Below are 23,238 nucleotides of genomic sequence, written 5' to 3'. Positions count from 1 at the left end.
ATCTATTCATCCTAATACACTCCTCCATTCTCCTGTGAATCTACCTGGGCAAAGGTGGGGGGGCAGGGAGAGAAATTCATACCTTTCCAAGTTTTAGGAAGCAGTTCTGAAGCCAAGAAATGTGTACAAAATTTCAGGTTCTAGGGGAATTCTGGAAGGAGGATTCTCAGCATAAGGAGTTCTGGAAACAAAATTATTAGGAAGATGACTTCCAGGACCACACATCTGATTTCTTCAGTGGTTACCTTGAACCTTGGCATACAAAGACCTGTAACAGGTTTTGGGGAACTTCTGCCCTAGGAGATCTCTCTGGTGGATAGTGGGATACTAACCTCTTTCCCCTCCTTGATTCCCAGCAGCTTTACCAGTCAAGATCCCTACATAGCTATTAAAATGGGACTTTTCTTCTTCCACTTAAAATGGCTTCGAAAGACATCCCAGAGGCAATGTCATCAGCTGTGGAAAGAGACCACAGAGCACCATGGTGGACCTCCACCAACTAGCGCTGGAGTCTTCAGCTGAGCCACATGAAACCAAACATCCAGTCAGGGAAAAGACATCACCTGTCACAACTGGTAAAAGACACTCCTTCCCCAGCTGGATCCTATTATCCCTTGATGGGTTTTATTTCCCTGATACCATGATCACTTCCTCCTGCATCAACCCTTGGTATCAGGTTCATGTCAAACGCGTCCTCCCTCTTCTTCCTCCTCCTCCTCTCTCTCTCTCTCTCACACACACACACACATATGCATAGCCTGATTTTGTTCATGGCATCCCAAGAGCCAAGCAGCACAACATGAAGTTGCTGATCTGGGAAGGGCACTTAGGCCTCAATACTGCAAGTGTTGTACATAAGAACAAAGGACGAGTCCTGGATGACTAGGACAAAGTGGCCCCATCTTGTCCAGCATCCTGTTCTCAGTGGCCAACCACATGGGAAGCCCACAAGCACAAGGCCATCTCCCCTCGTGGTTTCCTGCAACTAGCATTCAGAAGCGTTACTGACTCTGACCTAGTACTTACTGTTAGCCTTCTCCTCCACCAATTTGTTCAATCCTCTTTTAAAGTTGGTGGCCCATCACTGCCTCCTTGGGGAGTGAGTTCTGAAGTTTGGCCCCCAGAACGTTTCCACAAAGAGAATGCAGCCCTCGGGCCAAAACACCTTCTCCATCCCTACCAAGGACACTTATGTGGGAGCAACTCTGACTGAAAGAATTGTTTCCGAGTAGGAGGTGCAATGTGGGTTTTTCTCCATCGTGCACCAAAACGACTGTGGGCCAACCTCTTCTTGAGAAGAGATAACATATCACAGATCAGCTATGAGCAGCTTCAAAGAACATCAGCTGTACCTTGAAAGCACATGGCTTCCCCTAAAGAATCCTGAGAATTATAGTTCAACCCTCACATAGCTACAGTTCCCAGCATTCTTAGACTACAGTTCCCATTATTCTTTGGAGAGAAACGTGTACTTTTAATGTCTGGTGCCCAGTGATTTCATAAGATTCTTGATTTTCCTTCACAAGGAATAGGAATTTGCACTTTAGGGGGGAAAAGAAAAAAGAAGCCAAACATTTACAGGAAAGATCCTGTTTATCTGGATCAGAGGCAGTCCCCAATCCTGCACAGGACATTCAGAAGGAAGCACCTGAAAACTTTGCATCAGTGGCAACACCCTTCTCACCTTCCAGACAAGGAAGAGAATGACAGATTGTTGGAAATCCTGCAAGGGTGTCCACTGTGTGTGTGAACTTTGGACTTCCTGGGATCGTCAAGGGAAGGAAGCAAACTCACAAGAACGGCTGGACTCTGCTCCCCTTGGCAGGACAGGGTGTACTGCTCTCACGCATCAAGGAAAACAATTTAACTCCTAGGTCCATTTGCTTGAACAGAGAGCCACTGTCTCATCCTGAAGCCTCCAGGTGGCAATGGTAGATTTAATCAACAAAATGCTAGGTGTTCCATTAAAATCCACAGCCAAAGGCAGTCACACCTCTGAAACCTAGTTGCTGGAAACTGCAGGAGTTCTTTTGTGCTCAAGTCCTGCTGGTGGGCTTCCCATCATGGGCATCTGAGTGGCAACTGTGAGAGCAAGATGTTGGACTAGATGGGCCACTGGCCTGATCCAGCAGGCTCTCCCTATGATGCTAGGTTTACACCCTTCCCCTAAAATTAAAGTCAAAGTCTATCATCCTCAGAGTTCTGACTGAAGGGCCAACCTTACACAAAATCATATAGGGAAAGGGGAGTCCTCTGTTCGCTACCGTGCTAATCTCTCCCAGACGGTGGAGGTGGCGCCAAGAGGGAGACATGCCCTCCATCTTTGCCCAGGGAAGTAGCATCTTCCAGATGTAGTGCCGTGGGAAGACAGGAGTGGAGCTCTGTTCGCTGCTGAGGAAGCTGGGAATGGCTTGGAAATCAGGCAAAATGAGAGCCAGGGGCCAGTTCAACCAGGGAAGACCAGCAGAACACATGGAAGGCAGAAGGATACTGAATGTCCTTTTTACCAGAGGCAGCCGTCTTCCCCAAGTGGGTAGATCAAGCACCGATTCAAAGGTAAATTTGTCGTGAGTCTATAGACATGCAATCACTTAAGAATATAAGAAGAGGCCTGGTAGAATAGGCCAAAGAGGGGCTCATCTAGTCCAGCACCCTGTTATCACTGTGGCCAACCAGAAAGAAACAAAGAACTTTAGAGCTGGAAAGGAACCCAAGGATCATCTAGCTCAACCACTTACAATGCAGAAATCCCAGCTAAAGCACCCCTGACAGGTGGCCATCCAACCTCTGCTTAAAAATCTCCAGTGAAGGAGAGTCCACCACCTTCCTAGGTTGTTCATTCTGCTGTTGAACAGCTCTTGCCATCAGAAAGTTCTTCCTAGGGTTTACTTAAAATCTCCTTCTCCGCCATTTTTTCCTGCCTAAGGAAAAAAGAAAAATATTCTTATACGCTGCAGCAGCAGCGAGAATACCAGTCGCCAAAAAATGGAAAGGCGAAATGATACCATCAAAAGAGGAATGGCAGGAGAAATTGTTTGAATATCTCAAATTAGCAAAACTGACAGGAGACAATTAGGAGACAGCTAAAGGTATAAAAAAGAATGGGGAATTTATAAAGAATATTTAATTAAACATTGTCCACAAGTGAAAACCTGGCAAATGTTGAGCAACAGTGATTAGCTGTGATTCCTCAGGGTGCCTTCCAGCTCTAAAATTCTGCCAGAAGTCTAGCAAAGCTGTAAGTTCTGCCTTTTAAAAACAACAGTGAAACTACCTGAGAAAAACAAACAAACCAGCCAACCAACCCGGGAAGTCTCCATTCTCTTTTTCGCTGTTATGATCTGCTACGGTCACCTCATCACCACCCATAATCACAAGTTCTGTGTGCATTATTCAGCTAAACGACCTCATTGCAGTTCCCACAGCAACAAGGCTGTGGCAGGGCTGGAGCCTAACCAACTGAGGCCTGCGTGTCCCAAGGCTTTTGTGTCCTCCAGAAAGAGATGGCAAAAGCCTGATGGGACGGTGGAGGGCAGGAACTGCTTAGGATATAACCTTCATACTGCAAAGCAAGGGCTAAAGGTTATAAAATGATGCATGACATGGAGAAAGTGGATGGAGAAAAATGCCCCACCCTCGTAAGACTGGAATTTGTGGACATCATGTGAAGCTGAATGTCGGATGATTTGAGACAAGATAAAAAGTTCCTTCTTCCTGCATTGTAAACTATGGAACTCCTTTCCACAGGAGACAGTAATGGCCACCATCTTGGACAGCTTTAAAAGAGGATTGGACAAATTCATGGGGGAGGGGGTATCAATGGCTACTAGCCACAACGACTATGCATTGCCTCCATGGTTGCTTTTCAATACCAGTTGCTGGAAACCATGTCGCGGGGGGAGTTGCCGTTGTGTTTAAATCCTGCTTGTGGGTTTCCCATAATGGGCTTCTGGGTGGCCACTGTGAGCACAGGAGACTGGCCTATATAGTCCATTGGCCTGATCCATTAGCCTCATGCTAATGTGTTTATGGCTGAACGCAGCAAAGCTCTTCCTAGCAGACAAAGGAGAAGGAATATCAGATCAGAGATCTGGGGCAGGAGAGAGACCTTAGCTCAGCATTTGAGCATCTGTTTGGTGTACGGAAGTTTCCAGGTTCAATCCAGCCCCTTGCTAAAGCAATGAGGACTAGAATCTCACTTTATTTTTAGGGGAAGGGCAGTGGCTTAGTGGCAGAACAGCTGTCTTTAATGCGGAGGACGGGGCTTCACTCCCCAGCTACATCTCCAGTTAAGGAAGGGCAATATACCCCTGTCACTGTCAACATTACTGTGCTAGATGCTAGATGGACTTTTCTTCAGTAAGAAGTTTTCACATTTCAGGATATAAGGTCATTTACCTTGTTCCCATGCTCCTTTGTGTTGAATAGGCTGTGGCCTTCTTAATTTTTTCTTTAACTATCTATTTATCCATATTTGCTGGTTTTTATTTTTCACTTATTTGAAATATTTCTAAATTACCTCAGGAACCCTAGAGAGGAGTATGTACGCATACTTTGCAAGTATACAAAACACACACAACAACAACCTTTGCTGAGGAGGATTCAAGAGGCATTCTTCTGTGCAATAGCTTTTCAAAAAATGAAGAAATTGTGTTTCACCTCAGAACATCAGTTTGTGCATCGTTTGTTCCCATGGTTACCCCTTTTCTTCATGTCCCTGATCACCAGTACTGTTGGCTTCTCAGAACTCAGATGCAAAGCTGGTCCAAAACTTTTTGTTGCCTGGGGTAAACGACAAGGTCGACCACCACCGCTCCCAATTTTTTTCTTTCTTTTTTTTAAATAATCTTTACTAATTTAAATTACATACTTATACAAAGAATTTACAATCTCATACTAGAAAAAGGAAATCAATGAAAAAACAAGAAGAAAAGAAGAAAATACAGAAAAAAGAAAGAAGAAAAAGCAAATTTACGTACATAAAAAATTAATCTTCCTAATTAATACTTAAATAAACACTTTAAAAAGACTTCTAACAAAACGAGTCTTCCAATCATTCTTATTGTGCTGTTTATACTGTTATTGTTCTGCCCGCACATTTTTATATTCTTTAATATTGTTCCCATCTACTCCACAAACGGTATTTGTTGTGTTTACAAGTATCACTCAAGTTCTGCTGATATGGTGTGATTGGTACACTATGATCTTATATAATCCTTAAATATTCTCCATTCTCCAAATATTTTCTGGTTCAGTACTCCTCTAACTCAATTTCACCTACCTCAGTATTGTCTACACTGTCTGGCATCAGCTCTCCATGATTTCATAGAATCATAGACTCTATGAGATTTGGAAGGGACCCCAAGGGTCATCTAGTCCAGTGTTTCCCAACCTTGGGCCCCCAGATGTTTTTGGCCTACAACTCCCATCATCCCTAGCTAGCAAGACCAGTGGTCAGGGATGATGGGAGTTGTAGTTCAAAAACATCTGGGGGCCCAAGGTTGGGAAACACTGATCTAGTCCAACCCCCTGAAGTGCAGGAATCTCAGCCCCCCTTCCAGTTTTTATTGCTCCCTGCTTAAAACACATACACACAAAAGGGGGGGGGGGAGAGGGAGAAAAAGTGTGTGTGTGTGTGTGTGTGTGTGTGTGTGTGTGTGTTAGAATAATAAATAAATATATCTGGTATACAGGCCACCAATCAGCTGCTAGCTAGCAAGTATAGAAACAGAAATTTGCATTATTGTTTGGACTACAAAATAGTTATTGCAGGAGCTTATGATTGACTTTATGACGGCAATAGTTTTCATCAGCCAGTTTGTTGGATGCAGCAGGGTTAGCCCCAGTTGACTGGTATATAGGATTTGTGGAAGGTGTGGTTAGTGGGCAACAAAATGCAAAAAGTATACCCTCTGTGACAATTCAATCAGAGCTTAAAATCATGAAAACTAAGCCCAGCGCCCATTTACCACACCACCAATTTGGAGATGAAAAGAATCATCTCCGGTTGGCTGAATTAATTAATCCCTATGTGAAAATCGGAAACCACTGTCTCATTTCAGGCCCAGCAAATGGAACCAAAGCTCAAAAGTATTCTGCTTTCAAAAAAAGTTCAAGGTTCAAGCTCAGAAGGATGAAGGAAAACTCAGGCACCTACAGTTTCTTTTGGCACACTGGCTTTTGCTGGTGCTTCATTCATCTGCAATTCTCTTTCCAGAAGTCTTAAAAGGTGCTTTTGGAAAGAATTTGCAAAACCAAGCCCAGCCTTCCTTCAGAATACACTCCCCTCTGAATTTTGCAATGAATTCTCCAGGCAAGAAACATGCAAGATCCACGTACTGTGGTGCATTAAAATTGTATATATTTGTTGGAAAATAGCATGCAAAAATCACATTATGTTAGGGGGAAACTGGTTTGCAATGAGGTGTATTTAAGGCAAAATGGCACATAAACATGGATCTATTAAGAAACATTTGCACTAAATCGCTGGTGGATTTTCATGAGGATTTTTTTTTAAAAAATGATAAGGAAATATGGAAAACAGAAAAATGCAAAATGAAGAAAAGTCAAAATTGTCAGATTCTCCCCCGTTTAATCCCCCACCCCAAACAAACACCTCTGTCTTCTGTATGGGGAACTCTCTGCATCTCAGAGCTACCCAAGCAGCCTAAAGGTTGACAACCAGCTAAGAAATGCTCAAAGTAGACCCACTGGAATCAACAGATTGAAGTTGGTCATGTCCTTTGTTTTCAATCAATCTGCTCTGATCTGGACTAACTCTGGGCCTGACTCCACCCCTAAGCCACAGGGCAGGATCTCTTGTGATGGGAGAAGATTGCCTTTCTCTCTCTTGGGAACGTCAGAAAGGGTTTATACATTAAGTACAAAAAAGCCACGTGGTGGCATGATTTGTGGTGTTAATATTTCCAGACATAATGGCAAGGAGGGCACAGGGTGAGGATAACTCACTCTCCTGATGGACTGTTTGCTGAGCCAAGGCTTGCCAGCGGCGTTGCAGAATGGCTGGTGGATCTGAGGGCGCTGGGGAGGCTAGGAAAAGAACAGGAGAGGATTAAGAGATGCATTTCACGGCCCCCCCACGAGGTGCTAGTTAATAGGTGTGATCCTGGCTTTCCCCCTGACCTAGGCTCAGCAGCACACTGGGCTTAATAACCAAAGCTTTCTTGCGTTCACCATGGGCTTTGGGTCTGATTCAATTGTGATAGCTGAGAATGGTACCCCTATGCCCAGAGGCAGTCTATTGCTGCATGCCAGCTGTAAAAACAACAACCTCAAAGCAGTTTGCAAAACAGATAAAACAATAAAAGTTACCGAAAAGAATTACGATTTCCAAATAAGAGAAGACTAAAAACAGATTTAAACTTGCATTGATGTTTTTAGAATGTTTTTAGTAGGCCATTAAAAAAAAGTGAAGTCGTCTCCCTGATGTCCAGTTAGATGTTAGAAACTCAAGCTATATAAACCAAATCACACCTTAAACCTGGCTTACAGTAGCCACAGCAGAATATCTATTCACTAGCATGTTCACTAGATGACCCTCATGGTCCTTTCCAATGCTACAATTATACGATTCTATTATCTCAGCTACATTGCTTGACTGTAGCTTACTCTTGCAACAATTCACTTGTCCCAGTATGCAAGAAGGAAAAACACACACATAGTATTAGCTATGGACGATGATGGTGATGAGGGGAAAAAATACGTTTTATTTTTCATGTACCCATACAAGATAGCATTTTCATCACTTGCCACCCACAAATCCAAATACAGTGGTACCTCGCAAGACGAAATTAATTCGTTCTGTGAGTTTTTTCGTCTTGCGAATTTTTCATCTTGCGAAGCACGGATTCCCATAGGAATGCATTGAAAAAGAAAAAGGAAACAAACTTGCAAGACGTTTTCGTCTTGCGAAGCAAGTCCATAGGGAAATTCGTCTTGCGAAGCAACTCAAAAAACGAAAAACTCTTTCATCTTGCGAGTTTTTCGTCTTACGAGGCATTCGTCTTGCGAGGTACCACTGTACGAAAATGGGACGACTACTGAGCCTAACCCAAGGCTAAAACAGACAAAGATGACACCTGACTTGCTCACAAAAGCCTCCAAGCTGCTTTGTGAAATGCTTCTCTCCCGCGTCATCTGCACCCAGGTCCCCCTCGTGCAGCCAAGTGTGGACTGGGGGAACGGGGCCACACACACAAAGCTGGAAGGAAGGATGTTGCTGACAAGCCATCCTTTGCACACTGAGCCAACCCAGCTGAAACTCGGCAGAGTTTCCTTCAGAGTCAATAGGTCCGAAGCAGGCTGCCCAGTTCTTTAGCTACAGGGAAAGCTGCAAGGACTTCTCTGCTCATGGGACTGAGAAGGAGAGAAGTGTCTGCGAGAAACTTACTTCATTGCCTTTCTTGCTCTGGGAGAGGGAGAGGAGCCACTGCTGTGCACCTGCCTTGCTGTCACCACTGCACAGCCACTTCCCTGGCCTTGCCCACCCCCACTGCCCCCTCACTGGCGAGGTCCCAGGTCTGGGATGTGTCCCCCCATGTGCCCACATGGCTCCCACTCTCCTTCCTTGGGGAAGCCATGCCCACCCACCCACCCCGTCACTCCCTGCAGCCGCAGCCAAGTTTTCAGGCCAGCTGGGAGTGGCAGGGCAAGAGGAAGGAGGGAGAGAAGGCCTCAGAGAATTGGGAAGAGGCAGCTCTTCCTCCAGGAGGAAGGGAAAGGGTGTGTGGGGTGGCACCCACATGAAAAAAATCAGTGTCGAATTCCCAAATAGGTAGAATAGGCCATGCCGTTGGGGGCTTCAAGGCAAAAGATCAATATAATATTGATTTGATATTGAAAGAAAATTGCAATCAAACTTTCTTGTTCAATGTTTTCCCACTAGAGCATGCGCATGAGGGAAGCCCCCACGGTTTCGACTGTCTAAGGGCCTCCACAGGGTTTAATCCAGCACTGCCTAGAATTAAATAAGCCAGAGGGAGGGGAAACTGAGCCAAACCTGCAGCAGAAGCCAGGAAGCTCCCCTCCTGGCGTCGTTTCTCCAATGCACCTGGAAATAACTCTGAACTGTGTGCCACACCTCCTCCTGCTGCTGCCTGCGCATGCCTCAATCTTCAGCTGACTCGCCTTCCCAATTCTGGAGGCATCACCTCCACCAGCCTTTAAACACTTGCACATTGTCCCCTCCTGCTGCTTGCTGTGTGCAGCCACAACCAACCGTGCCCTGGCCACATGTGCAGGAACCGAGCTCACCCACAGCTGCCCCTGGGAAACTGGTGGCAGCTCTGGCAATGGGGGGTGGGGGGCATGGTCTGGGCCACTGTCTCTCCTCTCACACCAGGCACATATTCACTCTGGCTGGGAAAGGAGTCCTGCTGTGTGACCCTCCACATGGCTACCTGGGGAGGTTAGCTTTGTTGTTGGAGCATGGGGGGCTTCCTTCCTGTGCACATTGGAAAGGGGGCTGCATGTGTGACTCACAAACAAGGATTCAAGTGCAGAGAGATATGCCCTTGCGCTGCTATGGAGTTAAGAGGGAGTGGAAGAGGGGGAGAATGAGTGCTTGCGCATCCCTTCCCCAAGGAGGGAGGTGAGAAACAGCAAGGAGCATGGCGCATGTGAAGACTCTTGACATTCTCCACAACAGACAGGTGGTGGAGATGTCAGCCGCCAAGCCAACAACAGGGCATCTCCATCTGGTCACAAGTGGACCATTCGCAGTCCCAACACGTGCCTGGCACGCAGGGAATTTCAAATACTACTGATGTCACTAGGAGGGGAGTTCCAAAGTGCATAGGTACAGTTGTGCTAAAATATTCGAGTTCTAAAAAATGCGGAATGGGTCTGATGTGATGGTACCTTCAACAGTGACAGTTCAGCTGATTGATGTGGCTGAGTGGACGCATAATGTGATCTTGCATGTTCCTACGCTCCTAAGTTTGACCTGACAAAATTATTTATCCCATACATCATTTAAAAAGAAAAAGAATGGGGGATCCCCACAACTGGGCATTGCTACTTATCTTCATTCCCCACAGAGCATGCCTACTAGGAAATTGCAACACAGCTGTGTTGGATGCATCTAGGGTCTGTTGTGACAGCCCTATTAGGAGAGATGGTTCTGAGCTAGCTATTTGCAGACAGCCACCCTCCTCTCTAAGGAAGGAGGAAAGGGAGGAGGGGCCCAAGCAGAAAATATATCCTAATTAGCCGGTTAATCACATTTATTTGCTCTGAGGAAAAGCAGGTGGGGAGTGGGGGCAGAAAAGCGCCAATTGATTGGCACAGCCTCTAACATGGAACAGCTGAGCAGCCAAGGCAAACAACATCCGTCCAAGACAGGGTGGTGTAAATGTTGGAGCTCCTTGCAGGAAAGGCAGGATGTAAATGCAATATATAAATAAATATTATTAACAATGAGATGAGATCTTGCCATGGCCATAGTTAAGAGCATGCCCACTTGCCTGAAAGCACCAGTAGTTGCCCAGTGGTCCATCAAGGCTAGGATCCTGCCCTCACAGTGGCCAACCAGATGCCCCAATGGGAAGTCTCCAAGCAGGACCTGAGCTCAGCAGCATTCTTGCCACCTGGGATTCCTAGCAACTGGTGTTCAGATGCACACTGCCTCCAGCAGTAGAACACAGCCAGAACTTTCTGACAGTAAGGAAGTGACCATGGAACAGACTCCCTGGGAAGGTGGTAGGAAATCCTTTGTTGGGAGTTCTTAAACAGAGGTTGGATGGCCACCTGCCAGGGATTCCTTAGCTGTGATTGCTGCATTGCAGGGGGCTGGACTAGCTGGCCCTTGGGGGTCCTTCCAACTTTACAATTCTACGATTCTAGGAGCAGCTCCGAACCCCACGGTCTGCGAGTGCTCCATGTGCCATTTCGTTAAGGCTCTCCGACGCGCCGTTCCTGCTGGCCCCGTCTGCCACTAAGCCCTAGTTGGGAGATAGGGTTACCGCAGGATACGTCGACATAATTACTTCAGCTCGAGTAATTGTATCTCCGGCTTAGTTGCCAAGTTAGCAGCTTCCTACCACTCACTGCCTTGCACAGAGCTCAGTTTAGGCCCCCTTTTCTCTCCTTTGAGCTCCACCAGCTTCACAAAGGATTTCAAACGAAGCTGGATAGCAGGGAGATTCAGGGTGGAGAAAAGGAAGTCCTTCTTCACATAGCATATTGTTAAACAGCGGAACTGGCTGCCATGGGGCATAGCAATGGGAACCAATGGGAACAGCTTTAAAAGAGGGTTAGGGGTCTAAGGTCATGTGGAGGTCTAAGGTGAGCAGTGGGTCCAGGTTTTGTGGCCACCCCAGCTAACACGTTTACTCTGAGAACCTCTCTGGCCAAACATGTGGTCCAGGATCTTAAAAGAGAAAAGTTCTTCTCCCTTTCTGATAGCACTATAACCTATGAACATCTGGAGAAACTTGAATGTCAGAAGATTCAGGACAGATAAAAGGAAGTCCTTCTTCATGCACTGCAGAGTTAAACTATGGAACTCACTCCTGCAGGATCCTTTAAAAGAGGTTTAGACAAATTCATGGAGAGGAGGGGAAGGCTGTTGATGGCTGCTAGCCTTGATGGCTATGCTCTGGCTGCACGGTTGGAGGTGGCAATGCTTCTGAATGCCAGTCGCTGGAAGGCGCAGGAGAGGAAAGGGCTCTTGTGCTTGGATCCTGCCTAGGCACTTTCCATTGGGGGCATCTGGTTGGCCACTGGGGGAACAGGCTGTTGGGACTAGATGGGCCCTTGGCCTGATCCAGCATGCTCTTCTCACATTCTTAATGCTCTAACTGCAAATTGATGTTTTTGTGAATTGAATATTTAATCAGGGAGAGTGCTACTGTTGTGTTCAGGATCTCCTCAACAGGCACCTGTGAGAACAGGATGCTGGGCTAGATGGTGAACTGGTCTGATCCAGCAGGCTCTTCTTACAATTTTATATGCACATGCTAGAAATCTTGGGTAGACGTCCTGCTAATAGAGAGGTTCTAAGTAGATGGACCCAATAGCCTGACTTGATATAAGACCAGGTCCTCCAATGAACATAAGGGAGCTTGGCTGCTGGATCAGACCAAAGGGGCCCATCCAGTCCAGCATGCTGTTCTCAATAGGGGATTGCTCTTATCATTAACATGAGTTGACATCGTTTTTTTTCTTTCATATTTTTAGACTTGTAAATAGCTTAGAGGTTTCAGTACAACAGAGTTGCATATGAATCTTGCAAAACAAAGTAAAAGATAGATAAAAAATAAAAGAAAGTGACCCTAAAGACAGTTTTTTTTCATTCTGACATCTAACGGAGTCTAAATCGTTCAAATGCCGCCCAAAACACAGCAACAAGTCCACAACTTACTGGATGTCACTCATGGCTCCTTTTGACTGTTAAAAATTCATTAATGAGAGCAGATTGGTATTATGCCGTTTCCTTAATTAAAGAGGACTACGGAACAGCATTTTAAATACCAGTGTCATTTTTCCAATTGACACAGCTGCATTATAAAGGGGGGCATATACTTAAACTGAAACTGAGCTCGTCACCCACCCCCCCTCTACGTGCAGGCGCCCATACCTCAACAACAGCAGAGTTCATTTGGGTTTAAATGTTTAATACGCTCATGGGATATTGATAGGCGAGGACAAAAAGAACGAGATAATGTTTCTTGAGGTGGATGGCTCCACTGTGCTTACCTGAAGCTACAGGCACACAGGCAACACACTTGTGAGGGCTCGTGCATTCAGGAGTACATTCACACCAAGAAAGGCCTGCAACTCAGCATGCAGAAGAATCCAGGCTCAGTTGCTGGCAACAGCCCCCTGCTTAAAACTGTGGAGAGCTGCTGCTGCCAGCCAGTGTAGACAGTGCTGAGCTACAGGAGCGCCTCATCCCTGAGGCAAAATGAAAAGGTGCCTCTCCACTCCACAAGCCTCGCTTCCCAGGGTCACATGAGAGTTCCGCAAGATCTCTCTGGAAGCAGTTGCCCCACGGGATTCCGCCGCCCAAGGTGGCTGCCTCAGTCTGCCTCAGAGGAGGGTCGGCCCTGCTGAGCTGGATGGACCCCAGAGAAGGCAGCTTCCTATGGTCCTATTTAATTCAGCCCCTTGTTCAGAGGATTAGAATCTTACTTTATGTTCCCTGGAAGGCCTGTAACTCAGGACCTGCTTTGCATAAATACTCTGCAAGGATCGATTATGACAACTTCTTCCCCTCACCCATATTGTCTCCCAGAAAGTGATCACCGCTTGCCCCCCAAATAAGATTTAATTTCCTTTTAAAATCCTTGCACCAACGCAGTTCTGGTGTTCTACATATATTTTTGAGAAGCTTTTTCCTGCTTTCTCTCCCCCCCCCCCCCCCGATAATTGCTCTTACATAGAGCCAGTCAATCTCAACTGAGGGTTGCTGAATAGGTGATTAATCTCCCCTTCTCCTTAGATGAACAACAGAAAAGGAAGAAGCAAAATACAGTGTAATGTGATATCTTCTAAACTTGCCATTTCACTAGTTGTGACTTGTTTCTGAAAGGTTGTTTTCTGCCCTGTGCCTTCGGGGGGAACATAGAGGTAAATGTGAAACTTGAAAGATCTGGAAAGGGTTTGGGCTTGCACTGGGAAGAACATTGTATGGATGCACGATGTTATCAGGAACAGTTTCTTGGTGGAGAAAGAGCTGCAAGACCATGTCTCCATCTAGAGCAGGCCCCCCCAAAAAAAACTTGTTTGGACCGCGCCCCCCTCCTTTGACTCCAGAAACTCATTCCCAGCCCCCTCTACCCTACAAAAAACATTATTCAGAAAAGAGATTTGCAGGACCTACCTACTAAGATCGTAAAAAACCAAAATCAAAACAGTATCAATAAATAGCACATGTGTTCAAAATCCAATTAAACAAAACAAAAAAATCCTTCCAGTAGCACCTTAAAGACCAACTAAGTTAGTTCTTGGTATGAGCTTTCATGTGCATGCACACTTCTTCAGATACGAATCTGAAGAAGTGCGCATGCACACGAAAGCTCATACCAAGAACTAACTTAGTTGGTCTTTAAGGTGCTACTGGAAGGAATTTTTTTTGTTTTGACTATGGCAGACCAACACGGCTACCTATCTGTAACTCCAATTAAACTATTTAGCTGAATGAATTCAACAAAACTGATGGACTTGATCTAGTGGTACCAGCTTTTCAAAGTCTGATAATCATTTAGCAAGAGTCTTAGATGCCACTTTTATTGATGCCTTCACTGTTCAGTAAAATGATGGGTCTACCTGGTGAAGGTATAACACCTTCCCAATACCTGGTTGAAAGTCATTTAGCAGGACCTCCCAAGACCCCCTGCCTACCCCTTGCCTCTTAGATTACCCCTATGTAATCCCACTGTCCTCAAGGGGGGAGTACCTCCCACTTTGGAAACTACTGATCTGGAAAAAGGATAGAATCTAGGAGGCGGCCTTCTGCTTAATCAGATCATGGGTCTATTTAGTTCAGTATTGCCTACACTGACTAGCAGCAGTGGCTCTCCAGGGTTTCAGGCAGATAATCATTCCCAGATTTACCTGGAGATGCTGCTGGGGATTAAAGCTGGAACCTTCTGCATGCAAAGCAGGTGCTCCATAACTGAGCTATTGACCTTCCCCTTGGAATCAAATAAGATTCCAGTCCTCATAGTTGTGAACGGAGGAAAGAATTAACTAGAAACATTGGTAGCTGTCTTCTGCCACATCAAGATCATTGGACTATTTAGCTCAGTATTACTGGCACTGACTGGCAGCAGCTCTTCTGGTTTTCAGATGGAATACGTTCCCAGTCCTGCCTGGAGATACCATGGATTGGACACCAGACTTTCTGCCTGCAAACCACAGATTCACAGTCTTTTACCCTACATATTCCCTTTAAAAATAGTGTTAAAAGGGGAGTTTTGGCACGTGCCATTTCACAAGTCACAGTAATAAAGAGGTGGGGAAAGCTGAAACCTGGAAAGCCCTTTCCAAGAGGAACAAGAGCATCAGAAGAACGCTGCTTGATCAGGCCAATGGCCCATCTAGTCCAAAACCCTGTCCTCCCAGCAGCCAACCAGATGCTTCTGGGGCACCAAGAACATTCTTCCCACTTGCAATTCCAGGAAATCAGGGTGGGCTGCTTCTAGGACCAAATGAATTTGACGTTGCTGTTACAGGCATAAAGGAACAACACATTGTTAGGAACAAAACTCATTCATAGAATCGTGCTAATCATTGGTAGGAATGCAACTAATTCAGCTCAATGGGATACACTCCTGTACCCACAGAATTAGGCTTCAAACCTGCTTACTACAATGGGAGTCTTAAGAAGAGCCTTCCTGGATCAGGCCAGAGGCCCATTTAATCCAGCATCCTATTCTCACAGTGGCCAGCCAGATGTTTATAGGAAGCCTGCTATAGCAGGATTCGAATGCAAGAACACTCTCTTCCCCCCTCCTGCAGTTTCCAGCAACTGGTATTCAGAAGAATCGCTGCCTCTGACCACGGACACACAGCACAGCCATTGTGGCTAGTAGCCACCGACACAGCCTTTTACCCCACGAACTTCTCCAATTCTCTTTCAAAACCCATCCAAGTTAATGGGCTGCAATTTCTTCCCGGTGAAATATTACAGAGGCAAAGACTTCATTCAGGCCATCTGGCAAGAGAGCCAAGCTTCTAGTTTCCTTCCCGATCTAGGGTGGGGGAGGAGAGGAAAAGAAGATAAAAAATTAAACAGGAGATAGAAGAGGAAACGGATGGGAAGTGGGGGAGGGGGGCCTCCTGAACGCACGAGAGCAGCCCACAGAGTTTATCCCCCCCCTTGCATAAATACTGCAAAGCTCTCATAAAAATGACAGAGCAATGCACAGCTGAAGTTGAGACATTAATGGAGAAAAAATTGAATAGGACGTAAAGGAGATCTCCTAACCAGGAGGAAGCTCAGGAAAAGGAACTGAGAATAAAACTGCAGGAGAATGGACTACATAGCACTACAATTCTAGGATTCTAGAACACATTTCTACAAATCTACGGGATAACTATATACTGTGAAAAGTCACCACACCTCTAAAAGGAATAACAAGGAAGTAGGGAAAGGGACGCGGGTGGCGCTGTGGGTTAAACCACAGAGCCTAGGGCTTGCCGATCAGAAGGTTGGCGGTTCGAATCCCCGCGACAGGGTGAGCTCCCGTTCCTCGGTCCCTGCTCCTGCCAACCTAGCAGTTCAAAAGCATGTCAAAGTGCAAGTAGATAAATAGGTACCGCTCTGGTGGGAAGGTAAACGGCGTTTCCGTGTGCTACTCTGGTTCGCCAGAAGCAGCTTAGTCATGCTGGCCACATGACCCAGAAGCTGTACGCCGGCTCCCTCGGCCAATAAAGCAAGATGAGCACTACAACCCCAGAGTCGGTCACAACTGGACCTAATGGTCAGGGGTCCCTTTACCTTTACCTTAGGGAAGGGTCTGAAAAGGGCAACTTTGAGAAAAAGGATGCAGAGTCTGGCACTTTTGAGTTTAGAGAAAAGGGGTGCTTTGCTAACACTGTGGGCAAAACGTTGCCAAATTTTTGAGTGGTAAATGGCAAATTGCAGCAGAAATATTGAAAGTGGTACTTAAAGTCTGGAAATATGAGGATGTGAACCTGACAGATTTGTCCATTCATATCTAGTGCTTTTTTCACAAGAAGAGATGCACAAAAACACACGCAACATGCAACAGCAGTCCCAGAGGCTGGCACGCAACCAGAGGACTCTGGATTGGCCATCCCTGATATAAGCCCCAGAAGTCTTAAGTGAAGAAGAAGCCAAGCAGGCCTCTCTTGGGAGAGCAATCTCTTACTGACACACCACCACTGAAGAAACTGTTTCCCTGGTAGTATTCAGCCTTACCTGAGATGGTGGTGGGCTCCTGCAGCTTCTGCTGTGAATGAGGCCTATCCTAAGAAAGAGAAACCTATCTGTTCCTTTTGCCTCACTTTATATGCTGTTTTTGTTCTGTTTCCCTCAGTCATTCATTATCTGTTGCTTTTCTCTCTGGACTCTGCCTATGTTACTTAAGTATCTCTGCTATCAGTGATAGAAATCCCAGAAGTCTTCAGCAAGGAAGGAGCCAAGCAGGCCTTTCTTGGGAAAGCAAATCAGTAACCAGGGCACCACCACTAAAGATGTCTCTTTCCCAGGTTGCTGCCTGCCTTGACCTGAGATGGCGGTGGGCTCTTGCAGAAGGAGGCTCCTCTGCAGCAGGTTCCAGGCAGGGCTGTTTTTCAAACACCAGAGAAAGTTAAGAGCAGTTTAGTTTAGAGGAAAGGTGAGTAGGAGGAGCAATAATGCTTCTGAATTCCAAGTACTTTGATCCTGGCTTGTGGGCTTCCTATAATGGCCAACTGGACAGTCACTGTAAGAACAGTGTACTAGGCTAGATGGGCCACTGGTCTGGTCCAGCAGGCTTGTCTTATTCTCTTATGGCAGCCTCTTCCTCTCCTATTGTCATTATTTAGAAGAGCCCATGAATGCTGAACACATTAAAAATAACTGAGGAGGAAAGGCTGTCTTCTTCATTGCTCACGACAGAACTGGGTCTCAGCCACGCTGGTTATCGACTGCAAAAGAAACTCCAGCGCTCCACTACACAGACTCTCCAAACATCGCCACAGCAAGGCATCTGGCTGCATGACTCTCATTTGAGGGTGCAGAGAGGTCGGGGGTGCAACTGGCATCAAGCTAAAGCACATGGAAAGGAGCATCAACAGATAAGTAGAGTTGTCACCCAGTAAATTACTTTGGAGGGGGTGTCCATAAATGTCATGCTTTGCCCCCAGCCATTCAGATTCCTCTGGGGGCTGTATGCAGAACCACTGTATTCCCCCAAAAGTGCTCTTCAGTAATCAGGCAGAGCTTAAAAAAAAATGATATATCCATATGAAAAATTGCATCAATAGAGCTAAGAGAAAACCCTGTCCGAACCCTTGGAGAGCTGCTGCCATATAATACTGAGCTAGATGGACCAATGCCCTGACTCAGCATGACAGCTCCTTATTTAAATCATGCTTTTATTTACAACGATGAGGACTAGAACCTTTATTTTGAAGGGCACAGCTCAGCCTCTGAAACCCTGCCAATCCAGGCAGACAATACTGAGCTAGATGGACAAATGGTCTGATGTCATACAAGGCAACTTCCTATGTTCCTAATTAGGTTAATGAGTTAACTTCCACCCTCCCACTTATAGATTTCCAGGCTGGTTCCTATCAAGCTGCCCATGTTCCCCATTAGAACCGTCCTTGAGCCTTAAAAGCATAGTCAATCCAGGATTTTGTTTAGATGCGAAGACAGGGCTGACACAGTTCACAAAAGCACGGTTGGTTTACAACCTTGAAAGACTTGGCTCCCATCATCTCCATCACACATGAGATTATCCTTTCCTTGCTGCGTACGCTACAAAATCCAACATCAATTTATTCACGGTCTAAGGAGAATGCCGGCTGATGCCACGCAGCTTGGGTGGAAACAGATCTGATGAGGAAGAGTCGACGCTGGGTTTGGAAAGACGGTCTTGGGAAATTCTGCTTGAAAGCAAACTCTTCCAAGCACATGGAAATTTGTATTTGGAGAGAGTGTTTTCTTGGCCCTAGGGCTGCATTCATTCCTGGGCAGCTCACCAGGGGTTGCTAGCCAGGGACCAAAGGCAAATGTGGGTGGTTTTTGCTCACATAGCCATCTCCACCCCCCATCCAGGCAAGCAAGAGGCATGATCAGAGCTCAAGGAAATCCATATCCTGATTTCACATTGTACATCCAGATGCCTAGTTCATCTAGTTCAACCCCCTGCAATGCAGGGATCTCAACTAAAGCATCCATGACAGATGGCTATCCAACCTCTGCTTAAAAACCTCCAATGAAGGAGGGCCCACCACCTCTTGTGGGAGTCTGTTCCACTGTTGAACAGCTCTTGCCATCTGAAAGTCCTTCCTGATGTTTCATCGGAATCTCCTTTCTTGTCTCCTTCCCCCCCCCCCTTTGAAGATAGGAACAAAACTTGCCTGCCTCCAGTCCACAGTGACCTCACCAAGAGGTCTCTAAGGATTCTCAAAGGTTATAGACCAGTGGCGTAGCGTGGGGGGTGCAGGGGGGGCCAGCCGCACTGGGCGCAACATCTGAGGGCTAGGGTTAGGGGGTGCAAATCCACGGGTTAGGGGGTGCAAATTACTTGCCTTGCCCCGGGTGCTGACAACCCACGCTACGCCACTGTTATAGACTGAGATTACATCCACAACTCCTTTAGTACCCCTGGGTGCAGCTCATCTGGCCCTGGGGATTTGAATTCATTTGAAGTAGCTAGGAGTTCCCACACCTCTTTTCAATATTTCTCCTTTTTGAATGTTTTGCAATCTGCTCTAGGAATGCATTATCCACTTGGTGGTCTATAGAAGACACAGAGAGTAAGGTCACTATTGTTTCTCTCTCCAACAATTTTTACCCATATACTTTTAATCTGCCTTCCATGCTCCAGGTCATGGATCTCTTATATTTATATATTAAATTTATATACCACCTTTTTCCTCCAATGAGTTTAAGGTGGTGAACCTGATTCTCCTCTTCCCCATTTCACCCTGTGAGGTAGGTTAGGCTAAGAGAAGGTGACTGGCGCAAAGTCACCCAGTGAGCTTCATTGCTGAATGAGGATTCAAACACTGCTCTCCCAGGTCCTAGTCCAATACTCTAACCATTACATCACACAAGTTCTCAAGTGTACTCATCCTTTATCTATAATGCTATTCACCCTCTCTTCCTGTTTGGTCTATTCATTTTGAACAGGTTATACCCCTCAATTCCTACATTCCAGTGATGAATCTCATTCAACCATGTTTCAGTAATGCCTATGAGGTCACATTTGCCATCCTGTATTACGAGCTCCAATTCCTCTTGCTTGTTTCCCATACTCTATACATTAGTATAGAGACTACTGAAACCTTCCATCTGCTTCCTCCTTGTAGTTCCCAGCAATGTAGCACATTCTGGTGCCTCAGTTTCCTGTGCATCAATGAAGTTATTACCCCCGCAAAATCCTGTGATCTGAGTTCTGCTGTCATCTGGAGTGTTGTCTCCCTCCTCCTCAGGATCTAGTTTAAAGCTCTTCTGATCAGCTTCATGAGACTCTTAGCAAACACATTCTTGCTAACCGCTGTGAGATGCAGCCCATCTCTTGCCAGAATTCCTTCCTTAAGGAAGCAGAGACTATGGCCCAGGAAGCCAAACCTTTCCTGAAAACAGCATCTGCACACCCAGTGGTTTACTTCCAGTATTTTCCTCCTTCCTGGGCCATGACCTTCAGCAGGAAGGAGGGATATAAAAAACCAACAGTGCCCCAAGGCCCTTCAGCTTCCTGCCCAGAGTCTCATAGTCCTTTGCTGTATGACAAAGGCTGTGTCTGAAAGTATCTTTTGGACCCCCCATGAATTTTGAAGGAAGGGGTTGGGGTCAGTGGGCTTTGTAAGTTTTTGCAACCTCTCTGTTCACATCGTGAATCTTTGCACCTGGAAGACAGCACATCTCCCAGAACGTCCTGTTACTTTTGCCCATTGTTGCCTCTATCCCTCTCAATAAGAAGTCTCTTATTTAGACTTCCTCCTCTTCCTCCTCTAGTGAGTGGCAGGAATTGTTCTGTACACTGTACTTTTCACATCCACCTCAGAGTTTTCTGAGGTCTGCAACTGCTGCCCTTGCTCCTCTAGCCCAGAATAAGAAAACAGATTGCTGCACTGCAGTGGGTAAGGCTAGATAACCCCTGGAGGTACCTTCCAACTCTACAACATGCCCAGATTTGGTTAGAAATTTGCAAACAGCTCCTTTTTGAAGGAAACGCCAAGTGACCAGGGCCTTGAAATGCCAATGAAATTGTTCCACTCCTAGCCAGGGGTGCAAATAGAGAAAACAGAGAGGAAAAACACACGTTATAAACTCAGTTCTGATTGGCAACCTTCTGCCTGCTTCTCGTTCACGAGCTACTTTAAAGCCCGAAATGTTTCTCAAGCTCCCCTATTTTATTAGTTTTTCTATTTGTGTTGTGGGTGCCACACCCCCTCCCTGTCCCCCCGTCCCCCATTTCCTCTTCTCCTCTTCTCTGGTGGCTGACCCAGATCTAGTAATGAATGAGAACCACCTGGTACAGGCTGTTTCAACCTTAATTATCCACCCCCGTGCTATTGCTCCCCCTCCTCATACACTATGCATCAATAAGAGATGGGGGGAGTGCATGGTTCAGCACATGGGATCCTTGCCAATGTTTAGTCCTACTCAGAGCAGACCCATTGAAATCAACGGGCATGACTTGCTTGTGGACATTCATTTAAGTGGGTCTGCTTGGGGAGCAGCTTGCTTGGATAAACAGATCAGCCACTCAGTGGAATGGGGAGAGGGCATGGGAATCCCAGCACATATAAATATGCAAGATTCCACCCCTTCCTTTTCATAGAATCATATAGCTGTAGAGTTGGGACCCCCTTCTCAAACCCCCTGCAAGTCAGGAATTACAGCTAAAAATCCTAGGCATATGGCCATCCAACATCTGCTTAAAAGCCTCCAATGAAAAGCAGTGCACACCACCTTCCAAAGGAGTCTCTGCTCAAACAGCTCTTTTGTCAGAACACTGTTCCTAGGGTTTAGTGAGAATCTCCTTCCATGTCGTTTGAATCTACTGGATTAGTTCCTACCACCTTCTGGAGCAACGATCCCTTCAGATGGCTATCATATCCCCTCTCAGTTTCTTCTTTTATGCAGGTGAACATATCCAACTCCTTCAACCGTTCCTCATAAGGCTTGGTTTCCAGACCCTTAATCATCTCTGCATACATTCCAACTTGTCAATATCCTTCTTAAATTGTGGCGCCCAGAACTGGACTCATTATTCCAGGTGGGGTCTGAGCAAAGGCAGAATATTTTGAAGCAAAACAAAACAGGGCATTTGCTTTGCATGTGGAAGGTCCCAGACTCAATCGCTAGCAACGTCTCCAAGTAGCCCTGTGAGGTGAAACCCTGGAGAGCTGCTGCCAGTCAGTGTAGACAACATTGAGTTAGACAAGCAATGACCTGACTTAGTACAGGGCAGGTTTTTTCAGTTCTTTGGGTGAATTCACATCCCTGTGGTAGAGCATCTGTTTTGCAGGCAGAAGGCTCCAGATTCTACCACGGGCATCTCCAGTGATCCCATGCCAGAATCCCTGGAGAACTGCTTCCACTCAGTGTTGACAATACTGAGCTAGATGGACCAATAGTGTCATGGCACAAAGCCTCTCCCTCTGCTTCTGGGAGGGGCCCTAGCTCATTAGTGACACATCTGCTTTGCACGCAGAAGGTTTCAAGTTCATTCCCTGGAATCTCTGGGTATGACTGAAAATATCCCCTGGAGTGATGCTGCCAGTCAGTGCTGATAATATGAGCTAGATTCACCAATCTTCTGACTCTGTATAATTCAGCTTCCTATCACCATAAGCAGGTAATATAAACACAATTATATCTCCTTTGTCGGAAGCTTTTAAGCAGAGGTTGGCTGGCCATTTGTCAGGGATAATTTATCTGTGATTTCTGCACTTCAAGAGGTTGGACTAGATGACCCTTGGGGTCCCTCCCAACCCTACAGTGCTATGATCTTAGCAATCCTCAGCAACATGTTCGAGGTGCCAAATTCTCTCCAAAAATGCTGCTCCCCCAGATTATTCCCTATTGACATTATGTTAAGTCAGCAACCAGGACAATAAATACCAGCACGATGTCCAAATCTCCAGGTCTTTATTGGCACAGGATTGCCCACCTGGGCTGCTTCCTCTTAACCACAAAGATTAGTTAGAAGGAAATTGAAACTCACAGAGAGGAGAAGAGAAATCCCTCCTCTGTCCCCTTTCTGGACGTTGCTTGCTGGTCATTCGCCTGTTAGCACTGTGCTCAAAGCATAGTCAGGCAGAGAGCTCCTCTTCTCTCTGAAGTGCAGTACAGTGGTACCTCAGGTTAAGAACTTAATTCGTTCTGGAGGTTCGTTCTTAACCTGACACTGTTCTTAACCTGAGACACCACTTTAGCTAATGGGGCCTCCCACCACCACTGCGCCGCTGCCACACAATTTCTGTTCTCATCCTGAAGCAAAGTTCTTAACCCGAGGTACTATTTATGGGTTAGCGGAGTCTGTAACCTGAAGCATCTGTAACCCAGGGTACCATTGTAATGTA

At 46.1% G+C, this 23,238-nt stretch overlaps 1 protein-coding gene across 7 annotated transcripts in view; it reads right to left on the bottom strand.

Annotated features, from left to right (window-relative positions):
• RXRA (retinoid X receptor alpha) overlaps nt 1-23,238 on the bottom strand; it is a 132,032-nt gene that overhangs the window by 67,091 nt on the left and 41,703 nt on the right. For 4 of the 7 annotated variants that reach the window (XR_014164890.1, XM_081897868.1, XM_081897870.1 and 1 more), the window contains exon 2: nt 6,970-7,050. The exons of the other annotated variants lie outside the window; for them this stretch is intronic. Coding sequence is in view for 3 of the 4 variants with exons in the window: in XM_081897868.1 (XP_081753994.1) it covers nt 6,970-7,050 (81 nt within the window). In the remaining variant the exon portion in view is untranslated. The remainder of the gene's footprint in view (nt 1-6,969; nt 7,051-23,238) is intronic. 7 annotated transcript variants of the gene reach the window in all.

The sequence above is a fragment of the Podarcis melisellensis genome (genome assembly GCF_964234715.1).
Source record: "Podarcis melisellensis genome assembly, chromosome: Z".
NCBI lineage: Eukaryota > Metazoa > Chordata > Lepidosauria > Squamata > Lacertidae > Podarcis > Podarcis melisellensis.
The sequence above is the reverse complement of the archived record's forward strand: the minus strand, read 5'-3'. Positions and strand labels throughout refer to the sequence as shown.